General features: G+C 35.5%; 1 protein-coding gene and 1 long non-coding RNA gene across 4 annotated transcripts in view; one reads left to right on the forward strand and one right to left on the reverse strand.

Moving 5' to 3' along the window:
- The first annotated feature begins 91 nt into the window (after nt 1-91).
- LOC148128131 (uncharacterized) lies at nt 92-4,775 on the forward strand. 3 transcript variants are annotated; one of them, XR_015740910.1, is made up of 6 exons: nt 92-249; nt 638-795; nt 1,755-1,820; nt 2,278-2,467; nt 3,859-3,947; nt 4,611-4,775. It is a non-coding gene; the product is annotated as an uncharacterized LOC148128131 (long non-coding RNA). The 3 variants fall into 3 exon arrangements; XR_015740909.1 differs by having other exon boundaries at nt 2,441-2,467; XR_015740911.1 differs by lacking the exon at nt 2,278-2,467.
- Nucleotides 4,776-5,989: 1,214 nt separating this feature from the next.
- Nucleotides 5,990-12,565, reverse strand: part of IRAG1 (inositol 1,4,5-triphosphate receptor associated 1) — a 79,882-nt gene continuing 73,306 nt past the window's right edge. Inside the window, exons 19-21 of the mRNA XM_087921097.1 lie at nt 11,292-11,411; nt 7,951-8,073; nt 5,990-6,931 (exon numbers count right to left, since the gene is read on the reverse strand). Of these exons, the coding sequence (XP_087777223.1) occupies nt 6,691-6,931; nt 7,951-8,073; nt 11,292-11,411 (484 nt within the window). The 3' untranslated portion in view covers nt 5,990-6,690. The remainder of the gene's footprint in view (nt 6,932-7,950; nt 8,074-11,291; nt 11,412-12,565) is intronic.

Below are 12,565 nucleotides of genomic sequence, written 5' to 3' on the forward strand. Positions count from 1 at the left end.
CTTGTTCTTATAAACAGTGGGAAGATTTCCCAGTGTACCTCAGGTGGTCATCCTGTAATAGTTCCTGTTTAGCCACTTGCTATTTGCTCGTGCTTCATCCAACTCATGCAGCTATTTACAAGGAAAAAGATGTAACATGGCTTGGCTATTTGTGATGGAAGAATTTATCTACTCACTGAATCCAGAAGTCTAAACTATTTTCAAAATGAGTCTTGGGCTGAAAGATGAAATGAATTGAAGGATTTCAAGGTATATCTATTCCCATGTTATTGGACCTTAAGATGCCACAGCAAAATGAGGCAAGTGGGTTCCTACTCCAGATTTTTCCAAGTGTGGAATGCTGTCTGAAGAAAGGTTTGCCTGATATCCACATTGTCATCATTTGAGTGTGAGATTATTAACATCTACATTTTTGCTTTAAATGGCGCATTTTTGTGTTTGCTGTTACTTTTATTCTGGATGTGTTATGTGCTGATATTTTTTATCTTTTTGCAGCCACTTTAAAAAACTGTCTAAGAGATTGCCTTCATAGAAAAGTGCAGCTACTGATGCCCTTGAGTCAAACACAGCTCCTAGGACAGTGGTTCTTAAATTGTTTGATCAAATTACCTTCTCTCTCTCTCTTTTTTTTTTTTAGCATTGAATGATATTAAATCCACCAGCATCAGCATCACCAAACCAGGCTGTTGTTTCACACAAGCATTTCAGTAGCCAAAACTCAATCTTTGATTTACAAACAAGCAAATAAAATGGTTTCCTTTAACCCCAGGATATGCCCAAATTAACTCCTTAGAGGTAACTATCCACAGTTTTAAGAACTACTGGCCTAGGGCCGACAAGAAGCTTACATGTTGTTCTATTGGAAGTGGTTTTCCATTGCCTGATGCTGGAAGTCTTTTGACTTTCTAGCTTAACATACAGCTAGTTTTCCAACCTACTATTAACCAGGAAAAATCCTACTTACCTTTTCCTGAATCAGCTAAGGTCAACTAGGTGCACTATCTACTGAGACAGAAAATGTAAATAAGAAACTTTAAAACAGGTGGGAAAATTATAGTTATGTACTGTAGATGATACTTGCTACAATTTCCAGCAGCCAAGCACTACAAAGCCAATAAGGAAGATTACTGGCAGCAGTATGGGTGGGGAAATGTCAGGATACTCTAACCAAGGGGTCCCCAAACTTGGCAACTTTAAGACTTGTGGACTTCAACTCCCAGAATTCTCCAGCCAGCTATGAATTCTGGGAGTTGAAGTTTACAAGTCTTAAAGTTGCCAAGTTTGGGGACCTCTGCTCTAAACTAACATTCCCTAACTGAGTGAGCACCAGATATGCATGCTATATTTTTTTGCTGTTTCCCACCATAGATGTTGGTCTTCAGATTTAACAAAAAAATAGAAAGGCCTGTCAATTTTGCAAATGCAGAAAAAGGGGAAATATATACTTAGGGAACTGCAATGAGGATATTCATTCATTCATTCATTCATTCATTCATTCATTCATTCATTCAACCAACCAACCAACCAACCAACCAACCAACCAACCAACCAACCAATCAACCAACCAGCCAATCAATTTCTATAGCCACTCATCTCTGTCAATGGCTTTTGATTGGCTTGCAATTTAAAAAATATGTGATAATTAAAAATCTAAAACATTTTAAAACCATAAAAACACTAAAATCATCCAAATTAGATATATATACTTGGTCAGTTTTGACACAAGACAGATCTTTCTTGGTTGCTCCTCCTAGAATTAAGAAGTTGCCAAAGAAGAGGTCCTCCGTTTCTTGTGAAGCCCAACATCTTCTTTACTTAGGGTAAGCTTTTAATTTCCCAAATCTCATCAGTTTTAACATCCTATTTGTTATCAATAGAATTTTATATTTTACCTATATTTTAGTTAATTAATATTTTTGTTATTTTTCAGTAGGCAGGTGCATTAAAAATCAATTTTATGCGTCTCTAACTAGACGGGCTATTCTCCACACTATGCTACTTAACCACATTCTAAAATTTGGGAATCCTATCAACTTTGACTATTACTATTTGATACCATCAGGTAGCTTTCATGGGGAACCTATACTGCCAGGTATTATGTAACCAGAAATCCCAGCTTCTCTCTCCATTCTAGTTGAGGCTCCTGGGAGTTCTAATTAAGCAACATTTAATCATATCATTTCCCAAATACGTTAAGTGAAAGTAATTTTGAACATAGTAGGGATTGAAAGTAGTATTTGCTCTTGTTTTCTGACCTCTGTTCCAAAATTGCCATAGGTACCGTGCATCCTGTGGGTGGAGGTACCACTTGCTTTGCCTCAGACAACAAAATGTTCTTGGATAGTCCTGTTAAGAAATGATGCAAAATGCCTTTAAAGCACAAAGGAAGTCTGAAAATGAATAATCATCGTTTTTTGCTTCCTTCTCGGTTTATGGGCAGGCTCCTATCTATGAAGACAGAACAATTGTGAGTTCAGTGTTTATTCTATGCTAATAAAGCAAAATCTGGCAGAATAAAAACCTTAGTATGTTCATACCAAAATTTCTCTGTGTCATATATGTGTATGTGAATATATGCATAATGGTTACTTAATGCTTTGAGAAATGGGTGCAATGAAATTTCATTTAATGTATGCTGATTAGTGTACATTTAAAGTGACAATAAAGTTTTTATTCTATTCTATTCTATTCTTCTATTCTAAATGTGTTCTCTACAGGAATCACTATTATATACACAAAATGTATAAATTACATACAGTACGAGTAACTCAAAAGATTCTGAAACAATGTTTTTATTTTCAAAACTCAAGTATGTGATGCTATACAGTACAATACTAGCACACCTGTGCAAAATCTTACAAGTTTTAAACAAAAAATAGTGACTCTTGAATTCCTCCTACTTAAAATACCAGTGCTGTGCACAAGAAACGAATGTCTTGTTAAAGCTAAATAAATAAATATTGCACTTCAGGAAAAAAAAAACCCCAACCAACCAAACCTTGAAATAGCACATATTTGGTACAAATTGAGTAACATAATTTAGTCTATGTGTATAAATCCTAAAAAATTGAAAATATAAAAATGTCTACGTTCTGATGTTGTAATAAAACAAAGGATCTGGTTTTTAAAAATTATTTTTTACTTATTTGTTTCTCAATCTGCCAATAACAACCAATGAGCTAATTTTAAGTGCTATAATTATAGGTTACTTCAAATCCTATTAATGAAAAAGTAATAGTCTGGAGACAGCTGAAGAAAAAATCTGTTTATCTCAGTACTTTGCCTTGTAAAAAAGTAATTCACCTTGCGTATAATATTCTACTCTTCAGGATGAATCAATTGCTCCAATATTGAGTTTTTTATTTGCCCATTAATTCTTAATTTGAGAAAAATGTGCTTAATATTTGGTATACAAAGCATTTCATGACCTTTTTTGTTACACTAGAATGAAAACTGCATTGTAGATATATCTTATTAGTGAAGTTACTGAATTCAAAGGACAGCAGTTGGTTTGATTCCTTAGCCTATTTCATTCACTCTTCCAGTTTGACAGCCAATAATACACATTCTCACTAGCCTAACTGAACATGCTTAATACCATTATTTTATTTACTTATGGCCATTTAGCGATTGCTTAAAATATACATCAAGTTGTCTTGAGCATCAGTGATAGCCACTTCACTTATTAACCTCTAGGTATTCAAAACTACTTAACATAAAACTTGCAAATCATGTTTTGGAGAAGCTTCTACTGCAAACAATTTCATACCTATTTCCTGCTTATTATATTGAAAGACAACTGTCCAGTAATCTAGGGCGAAATTTCACTCTGGGCTCTGCCTTTTTGTACTTCTCAAGGTGTAGAACAGAATGGAAGATGTTTTTTGGCCATATGGGATCTCTGATGTGCTTCAGCCTGAATGCTGCAGGAATATCCTGACAACATCGTGAGTGACAGGACCAATCATTTTATGCTCAATTGGTTGTTATTTTGCTTTCTGAAATTTGGAAAATGTGAAGATCCAGATAAGTACTTTTAAGCCGTAAAGAGGATTGTCATACCCATTTAGCAGCTATGGGGGCAAAACAAAGCTTCCCCCCAAATGCTGCTAGAGCTTGCCTGCTTTTTCATTCTGGATTGGTGGCTCCATCAGATGATTCTGGGCACTGCAAGCTGCCTATTAGCCTTGGACCACAAGTCACTCACATCCAATTCCAACCATGTGTGATAGGACAGAACCTCACCCTCATACACACTTCAAGGGAAAGTTCATATCCTGAATGGTTTTGTCAAAGAGCCCCTTTTGAACACCAAATAATGCAAGTAAATTTGTGAGAAGAGCTAAAGCAGTATGATCTCAGTATGATTCATGCTTTTGCCAAGAAATATTTTTACAAATTAGTAAAAAATATACTCTGGGCTGTTTGCATTCCAGTAGCTGAAATGAACCAGAAAGGAATGCCTGAACTGTGAGCCATTCTTCCACTCTGATCTTCAAGCACTTCTATTTGTGTTACTTGGTTGACTTTTACTTAATGCACGATTAATCCCTGCAATTTGTTGTTTCCTAACTTTTGAATTGTGTCAGGAAATCTATTTATACTTTCAGGAACAAAAATCCTCTCTTCTGATTCCAAGGAGCAGAAAGCACATACCACACAGCATCTCCTGCCAACCTACTAAGAAGCTGTCTTTTGTTCCAGACATTAAGATTTAATTGTGTATGTTAATGTTCACTACAGAATGTGAAATAATTTTGCTGATGAGTGTTAACAACATTTTCACACATTTTTTTTAAAAAGAGAAACAAACCTCAGCCTGATGTGTGTATAACAATAAGCCATGAAAGGGTTCATTGATCATACTAAGCCAAAGCCAAATCAAACCATGGCTTATTTTTTTGTGGGAAAAAGACCTCCTAGTTCACCAGAATAGAGAACAGAGATTAGGCAAATGTTCACATTCTATCTCTTAAACTACTTTTAGTTTGGATTTATGATCTTAGCTGCTACTTTTTTGTTCTGAAGTAGAAAAAATAAGGGAAGGAAACCTTAAGTATTGTATTCAATTGATTAGTACTTTGTAACAATGCCCCCATTTGTCATTTAAAACTCACACATCCTTGCCTCGCTCACCCTCCCACTTCATGAGAAATACAATTCTTCAAGGTTGCTGTACAGATAGTCCTTGACGTACAACAGTTCACTTAGTGACTGTTCAAAAGTACAACAGTGACTTATGACTTTTCACACGGATGATCATTGCAGCATCCCCAAGGTCATGTGATCAAAATTCAGAAGCTTGGCAATTGGCTCTTATTTATGATGGTTGCAGTATCTTGGAGTCAGGTGATCAGCTGTTGTGACCTACTGATAAAGTCAATAGGAAAGCCATGTTCACTCAACAACCATGTTACTAACTGCAGTGATTCACTTAACAAATGTGACAAGAAGCATTGTAAAACGGGGCAAAACTCACTTCACAAATTTCTCACTTAGCAACATAAATTTTGAGCTCAATTGTGGTCGTAAGTTGAGGACTATCTGTACTCATGAGGCAATGGTTTGCAAACTGTGATACATACAACATGTTGCCTGAATTTACACACAAAGCAAAATTTGGTTTGTTTTCAACTTAGCATATTTTTGAGCAGAGGTGTCCAAATCCAGCCAACTATGGTTTATTCAATAAAATACAATAAAATAAACATGGATTAGTATGACCTGTGAACCTAACTATTACTACAATAGTATTTCATCTTATTGGAAAACGGTAGAACTTTACAGATGTAGTTTTTGTAAAGTTTCACTTTAAAAAAGGGTAATTAAAAAAACATGTCCTTAGCCTGTATTTCACCTATTTTTGTGGTGAGGGTTACAGATAACAGATAATCAGAGTTGGAAGGGACCTTGTAGGTCATCTAGTCCAACCCCCTGCCCAAGCAGGAGACCTTGCACCATTTCTGACAGATTGGAGTCCAATCTCTTCTTGAAAGTCTCAAGTGATGGTGCTCCCACAATTTCTAAGGGCAAGCTGTTCCATTGATTGATTGTTCTTGCTGTGAAAAAGTTTCTCCTTATTTGCAGGTTAAATCTCTCCTTTGCAGTTTCCATCCATTATTCCTTGTCTGGCCTTGTCTGGCAAGGGTCTTGTCTCATAAGTATGGAATCTGCCTATAACAAAACATTTCAGTGTTTTGCAGTTTTAGCATTAGCTCATCCTTGTGATTGTGAAATCAAATGCAGACTTCTAAGATGTTAGTGAGCAGCAGCCAAACTGAAATTTATAGGAAGAATTAATGCTAACATTTATATAGCAGGAAGTCTGTTGTGACATTCTGTAGAAGGAATGGACTTTACCTTCCACTGATGAACTTCTCTATCCCACTTTTTGATCGACTGCTATCTTTGTGTTTCCTATACAATTCTTCCAATATCCAGGCACATCAATCAAATAACAATTACCGTAACAGAGAAAACAAGATTTATTGGCTGGCGTGGCTGGATAATTAAAAACCACAATGCATTCACAAAACTGATGACATAAAAGAAACAAAGCAGTGGGTTGTGGATTACAAATAACCATCACAGGAGTGACAGTACTCTGCATTGTTCATCTCAAGTTTTGAAAAGGGTTATTCCTGGTGTCTCTTCAATGGGTTCTTCCCCCACCCGCCAGGCATGATTTTCTTACTGGTCATGTTGCAGTCCTGAATTTCCCCAAGAATACCGATGGGCAGCAGAGCAGGCAGGTTTCACTTGGGCTCCATCGGATCTCTCCGTATAGGAGAAGAAGTAATTGTATAAAGTGGTGGTTCCCAGCACTACAGCAAAAACTGTAATAATGGCTGCTACAATCCAGAGCACATTCCAGTGTTTATGCAGTTTGGGATACAGTATCTGTACATAATGGATAACAACTTCAAGTTTGCTGTAAAATGGGGGTGGGTGGGAAGAGTAAAGAAAAACAATAAAATGAGGGTTTTTTTTGGAAGCATTCCGAATCACAGGTGTCTACTACCTACAATGCTAACATTTCCTTTAAGACTCTGGCTTAATACTTGATTTATTGAGTCCTGTGCTAGGGTGTTCTGCATTATGGCAGCAATTCTTCTCCTTTACCCATTTGGATTCTCTTGTTTGCTCAAATCTAAGGAGTCGTGTAATATACAAGTCCCTTTTAAAAGTTTATCTTAATGGCATTAGAAAGAAGAACAAAGTAGCAATATAAACAGCAAATACAGTAAGAATCAGTGCTACAGTCAAAAATTATTAATTTTCAAAGCCACGAAAGTGGCTGTAGTCACTGTATAATTTAAAAACAGCAACAGAGTACAGAATAACAGAGTTAAAAAGATCTTCGAAGGTCTTCTAGTCCAACCCCCTGCTCTAGCAAGAGACCCAAACCCAACATTCATTTTATTTAGCTAATTTATACAGCCACCCATCTCACAAAAACATATATAGAAATCCACAGACAACCAGAAGCCTAACACTATATCACAAAAACTACATAAACATACTCCCTCCCAATGATTATATGAAATGAAAGTTTTCTCAGAATTTTTTTTAGCAGTGTTTCATCTAGAATCATGCATTTCTCCTTCAGTAATGCCTCTTCTACCAAATCTTTTTCTAAACATCCCATTTAAAAAAAATATAACAACAGATGAATGATCTGCAAAAGGAATTAGCCTGCTTTGTCACAGAGAATTATTTCTGCATAAGTTTTCTGCAACATTTATGCCAAACCTGTTTTACGAATGCAAAAAAGGGTTGGCATATTTTATTTTAGTTTTGTATTTTTTTAAAAAAAGGGAGATAACAGAAAATAAACTATTTTAATCTTGATCTTCACCTATTCAATTGTTGGACATTTCACATAGGAATAGTTATTTAATCAGGGAAAAAAATTGTCTCCTTTACATTTTGAATAAGCAACGTTCTTACCTCTGTGGCTTGCTAATCTTATCATTTTCCATGGGCAAAAAATCCTTGAGTTTTTCATGAATTTTCTCTTCACTGTCTTTCAGCTCTTCACTTTCCTTGTTTTTCTTTAGGCCTTCCTGATAGCTGTAAGTATAGATTCATGATAAGATTAGAGCTGAGCGAACCTCTCTGAAATCAGGGGCTTGACTGATTGGGGAGGGGCAGTTCAGATCTTTCCTAAAATGACTAAACAGAGACAATTTGGAAATTTTCAGGGTCAAGGAAACATTTTAATGAACATTTTACACCTTCCTAATTTTATAAAAATTATACAGCAATAGCTAGTGTGTTACTAGTGAGATGAAAACTGAATATAGCTTGAGAAACCACAATTCAGTTCAGCTCTATTGTGCCACCAAATCCATGGCGAACTCAATATTTTATTTCCTTAAAAGAAAATAAAAAAAGACTATGGAAGAACAGAATCAATTTCTTAATTATATTATGTGTCATTTCTGTTTCAGGGCCCCCAGTCCATAAATTGTTGATTTCCAGAATATTGAAATTCTTGATATATGGAAGACCATAGAATCATTTCCTTTGCCACATTTATTACTTGGTCCATGGGGTCGCAAAAAGTCAGACACATCTTAGGGACTGAACAGCAACAAATTTATTCATTCCTGATGTATTCATGGACCAGAATAAAGAACTGTACACCTTCAGGGACAGAAACAGCAGTGAGGATTCAGTTTATTTTTATCATGTCTGGAGCCAGAATATTGACAGGGATATGAGGTCCCTAAAATCTAATCTGATTTTAGATCTGGGGTTAAAGAAAAGATTTAAAATATATTGCACCTATCTAAATTTGAATTTTTCTCAGTTACCTGAATAATATATAGTACTAGAATTAAGAAGTATTTTTCTGAAATTTGTTTCCTACATGTAAATAGATACCCATTAAAGGCTGCCCTGCTTTCATCATCATTTGGTTTGCAGCCACTTTAAACATGGAACTCAGACTCTTACTCCTAGTTAAGCTCCTGCACTGAAAAAACCACTTGAAATGGGTGGATGTTTACATATGGATGTAAACGATTGTCTAGTTCAGAACATATTCTCACATAAAGGTATTTAGACAGAAATATATTCTTACCCTCCTGGTTTTTAATCTCTATGTTAATGATCTTCAAGGATTCCTGTGTATCAGACACTCATATGCCAAAAAAATGTGATAAATTTATTCATATTCTTTTATTATGTTGACATTCGGTTGACTACAATACAGACTACATTCTTAATTAGATACATATACATGATGTACATGTACATCAATAAACTCAAATCTAAAGTGATGGTATTTAGCGAAAAACGTGTGAAATATAACAGCTGGATAGAGAGCATTAAATAAATGAATTCTTTCACTCATTCAGGAGTGATCTTTATCAACACAGGATTGTGGGCAAATAATTTTAAAAGAAATGTGATGAGGGCAGAGACAAGCACTAAAAGAATTGTATAAATTACTTAACTACAATGATCTGGATAAATTGACCTCCTTATTGAAAATATTTAGGGCACAAATAGTCCCAATGTTGACCTATAATGATGGCATGGACTGTGGGACCTTACAAAAACCTCATATGAACAAGCTCAAGTATGCTTTTTAAAGAAACATATTGGGATCTCATGAGAACATGTCAGCCTCCATGGTCAGACCAAAAGTAGATTTCCACTCCATATGCAGCCAGTCAACAATAAAACTTTTTTATCTATTAGCAGAGGATCCGTTCAATGGATTCTGATAGGTTACCCAAATATGTTTAGCTGAACAAGTAAACTATTCTATAAACTCTTATACTACTTCCTCTGTAAGCCAGTTTACCAAAGTACCAAAGCGAAGCGTGCTCTCATAGAGCCAATAGGAAACAATTTGGAATCCCACCACTGATGTACATGCAGAGTCCTAGCTGTTGAAGATATTGCTCATGTTTTGTTTAATTGTCAATTGTATGCCCCATTTAGGCTTAAATATTTTAAATCTCTACTTGACAAACCAGCCCAATGAATTGCAAGATTGTTCTATTTCCTCCTAGGCATAACATGTACCGTACATTGTTAGCAAAACTGCTAAGTTTATAGTCAAGGCAATTCAGCTAAGAATCCATTTTATTAAACAGATTGATATATTATACAGAGATAATGCATTTTTCTGAGCACTGATTTTTGTATTTAGCACAAATGTATTTCATTCTTATATTTTTCTTTCCCCATTTTACCTTGGACATAGACATTGTATTTTATGTTTATTTTCTTTGATATGATTGTAAGGCAAATCAATCAATAAATTATCTAAGTATCATTTGGTTTGCTTTGGTAAATGCCAAATAACAACAGAGGGTAAACCAGATGAAACACAGACGTGCTCAAATATTTATGCATCATGAGAAATGGGCATATAAGAAAGCAAAAGCACAGACGCTTATTCACATACAGTAATGGTTAAATGAACGAAAAGATCTTGAAACCGTGCCCTTACTAGGCCATCACATTTGTTAAATCTTCTATGGGATGCAATTTAGTGGCAACATCTATACAGGCTCCTTTTTTTACCCATCACTTGTAAACCAATTACATTACTTCCTTAGTTCAGCCACAGTCTAAAATCATTTTGACTCTTCAAATTCAGAATCAGTTCCAGACTGGTTTAAATATTTTACTTTGTATTTTATTAATCTCAGTAACCATCTTACTTTGGAAATAACTCCTTTAACACAATAAATATGAGCAAGCTTCACACAATGACTCATGTATGTTTAGTTATACTTTAGTTGTACAATACTTGGTTTTTGTAACTTGATTGCTATTACCATGGACATTATACTGTATATATTATACCCTTTTAAGAGTGAGGCATAATTGCTATGGCAACAAATATTGATGATAAACAAATGGCAATCATTTCGATAAATTCTTGGAGAAAATGCTTTTACATCACAAAATTGTTGAGTTTCAAACCAAGGTATTTTTTCCTTGTATTTATGGTATAATGTGTAGGTAGTGATGAATGGCCATAGCAACTAAAGTGTTTGGGCAAAAATGTCATTTTGATAATTAACTTCCAATGAACAAGAGACAGTGCAAATTAAATTTTTAACTGATCATTTGAATGGCAACTGCTTCCCTTTGAAAATGGCATCTTTGCAGTAAGGAGAAAGACAACAATGGAGATGCTTCTGCAAAACCTTGTTTTGTACAATGAAATGAAATAAAGAAAATCCATTTACATTTGCAGCAGGCAGTTAACAAAAAGTGTCCACAATGCCCAGTCCTACTTCAGCAAGGACATAAGTTCTCACCCTTTGTTATAAGCTTCCTCCTCTATTTTGGCTTTTGCTTCTGGGGTGACCTCTTCCAAGCCACTTTCTGTTGATGCTGAAGGAGGATGTTCACAATCTGGGTCCCTATTTGGTTTCTCACTAAGAGATTTAAAAGGAAAATGATGCATCATTATTTAGGTTGCGCATAGGAGCATGTGGTTCCTTCCTTCCTTCCTTCCTTCCTTCCTTCCTTCCTTCCTTCCTTCCTTCCTTCCTTCCTTCCTTCCTTCCTTCCTTCCTTCCACCAACTTTGGAATTGAAAGCCTAAGATTACAATATCTGGATGGTTACCAGATGCCACTAAGAAGGCAGAGTTTTTTATAGCTATTTGCTGCTATTTTGCAGCCCAGATATAGCACTCCTAGGAAAGGCTAAATTATTAAGTCATTCACATAATATTAGAAAAATGCTACCTAAATCTATCAAAAATTGAAGAAAATTATGTATTTTTCAGTTTTGATTTAGATACAGCATGATTCAGCAAACATTACATGTTTGTACTCTTTGATTCCTTTGTATCCCCATATAGATCAGGACTGCAACTGCATCAGGACTGGATAGATAGGTGGGGATAATTCACTTTAACCCATTTCTGCAAATTGTCCAAGTAAAACTCCCCCCAAAATGATGTATAATTTATGCTTTTCTTCAAGGACAAGCAACCCAAGCAGGTCTTGTTTTTTTTAAAAAAAAATCCACAGGAATACAATCTAGCTGTTTCTCATCTTGTCTGATTTACTTAGGATTGTACCAAATATCTCATATCACAGCTTCATGAGCCCCGTCTCCTGCAAGTGTATATAAAAAAGCAAAAATTCTTGCAAAACACTCCAAAGTCATACTGCTTTTCCTGGTAAAATCTATTCTTTACATTTAGGAGTTTAAATATCATTTAGGCAACAAATTCTCTCTCGAATCCTCTGTCAGTTCCTCCTCCTCTGTCAGGTGCCAGCCAGTTGTGAGAAGATACTCATCTCACCTGCCCGCTGCACTTTGTACCAACATACAAAAATAGCTGTACCCCCTTCAAAAAAGTAACTAACACTCTTGACATGCCTCAAATAAAACACACCCCAAATTACTGTATACCAAGCTGTTTGTTGCTTGAAGAAAAGGAAAAGATAGACTGGGTTTCTTCAGGACATTCTGCTACCATAAAGCAAACAGAAAATCTTAAAATGTCTTGCTGTTATCCTCTGTCTCTTTCATTGCCTAAATATAGTTGAGTCATTTGATTGCAGGAATGCATAAAG

The sequence above is a fragment of the Pseudonaja textilis genome, chromosome 1 (genome assembly GCF_049901715.1).
Source record: "Pseudonaja textilis isolate UNSWEBS1 chromosome 1, rPseTex1.2, whole genome shotgun sequence".
NCBI classification, from domain to species: Eukaryota; Metazoa; Chordata; class Lepidosauria; order Squamata; family Elapidae; genus Pseudonaja; species Pseudonaja textilis.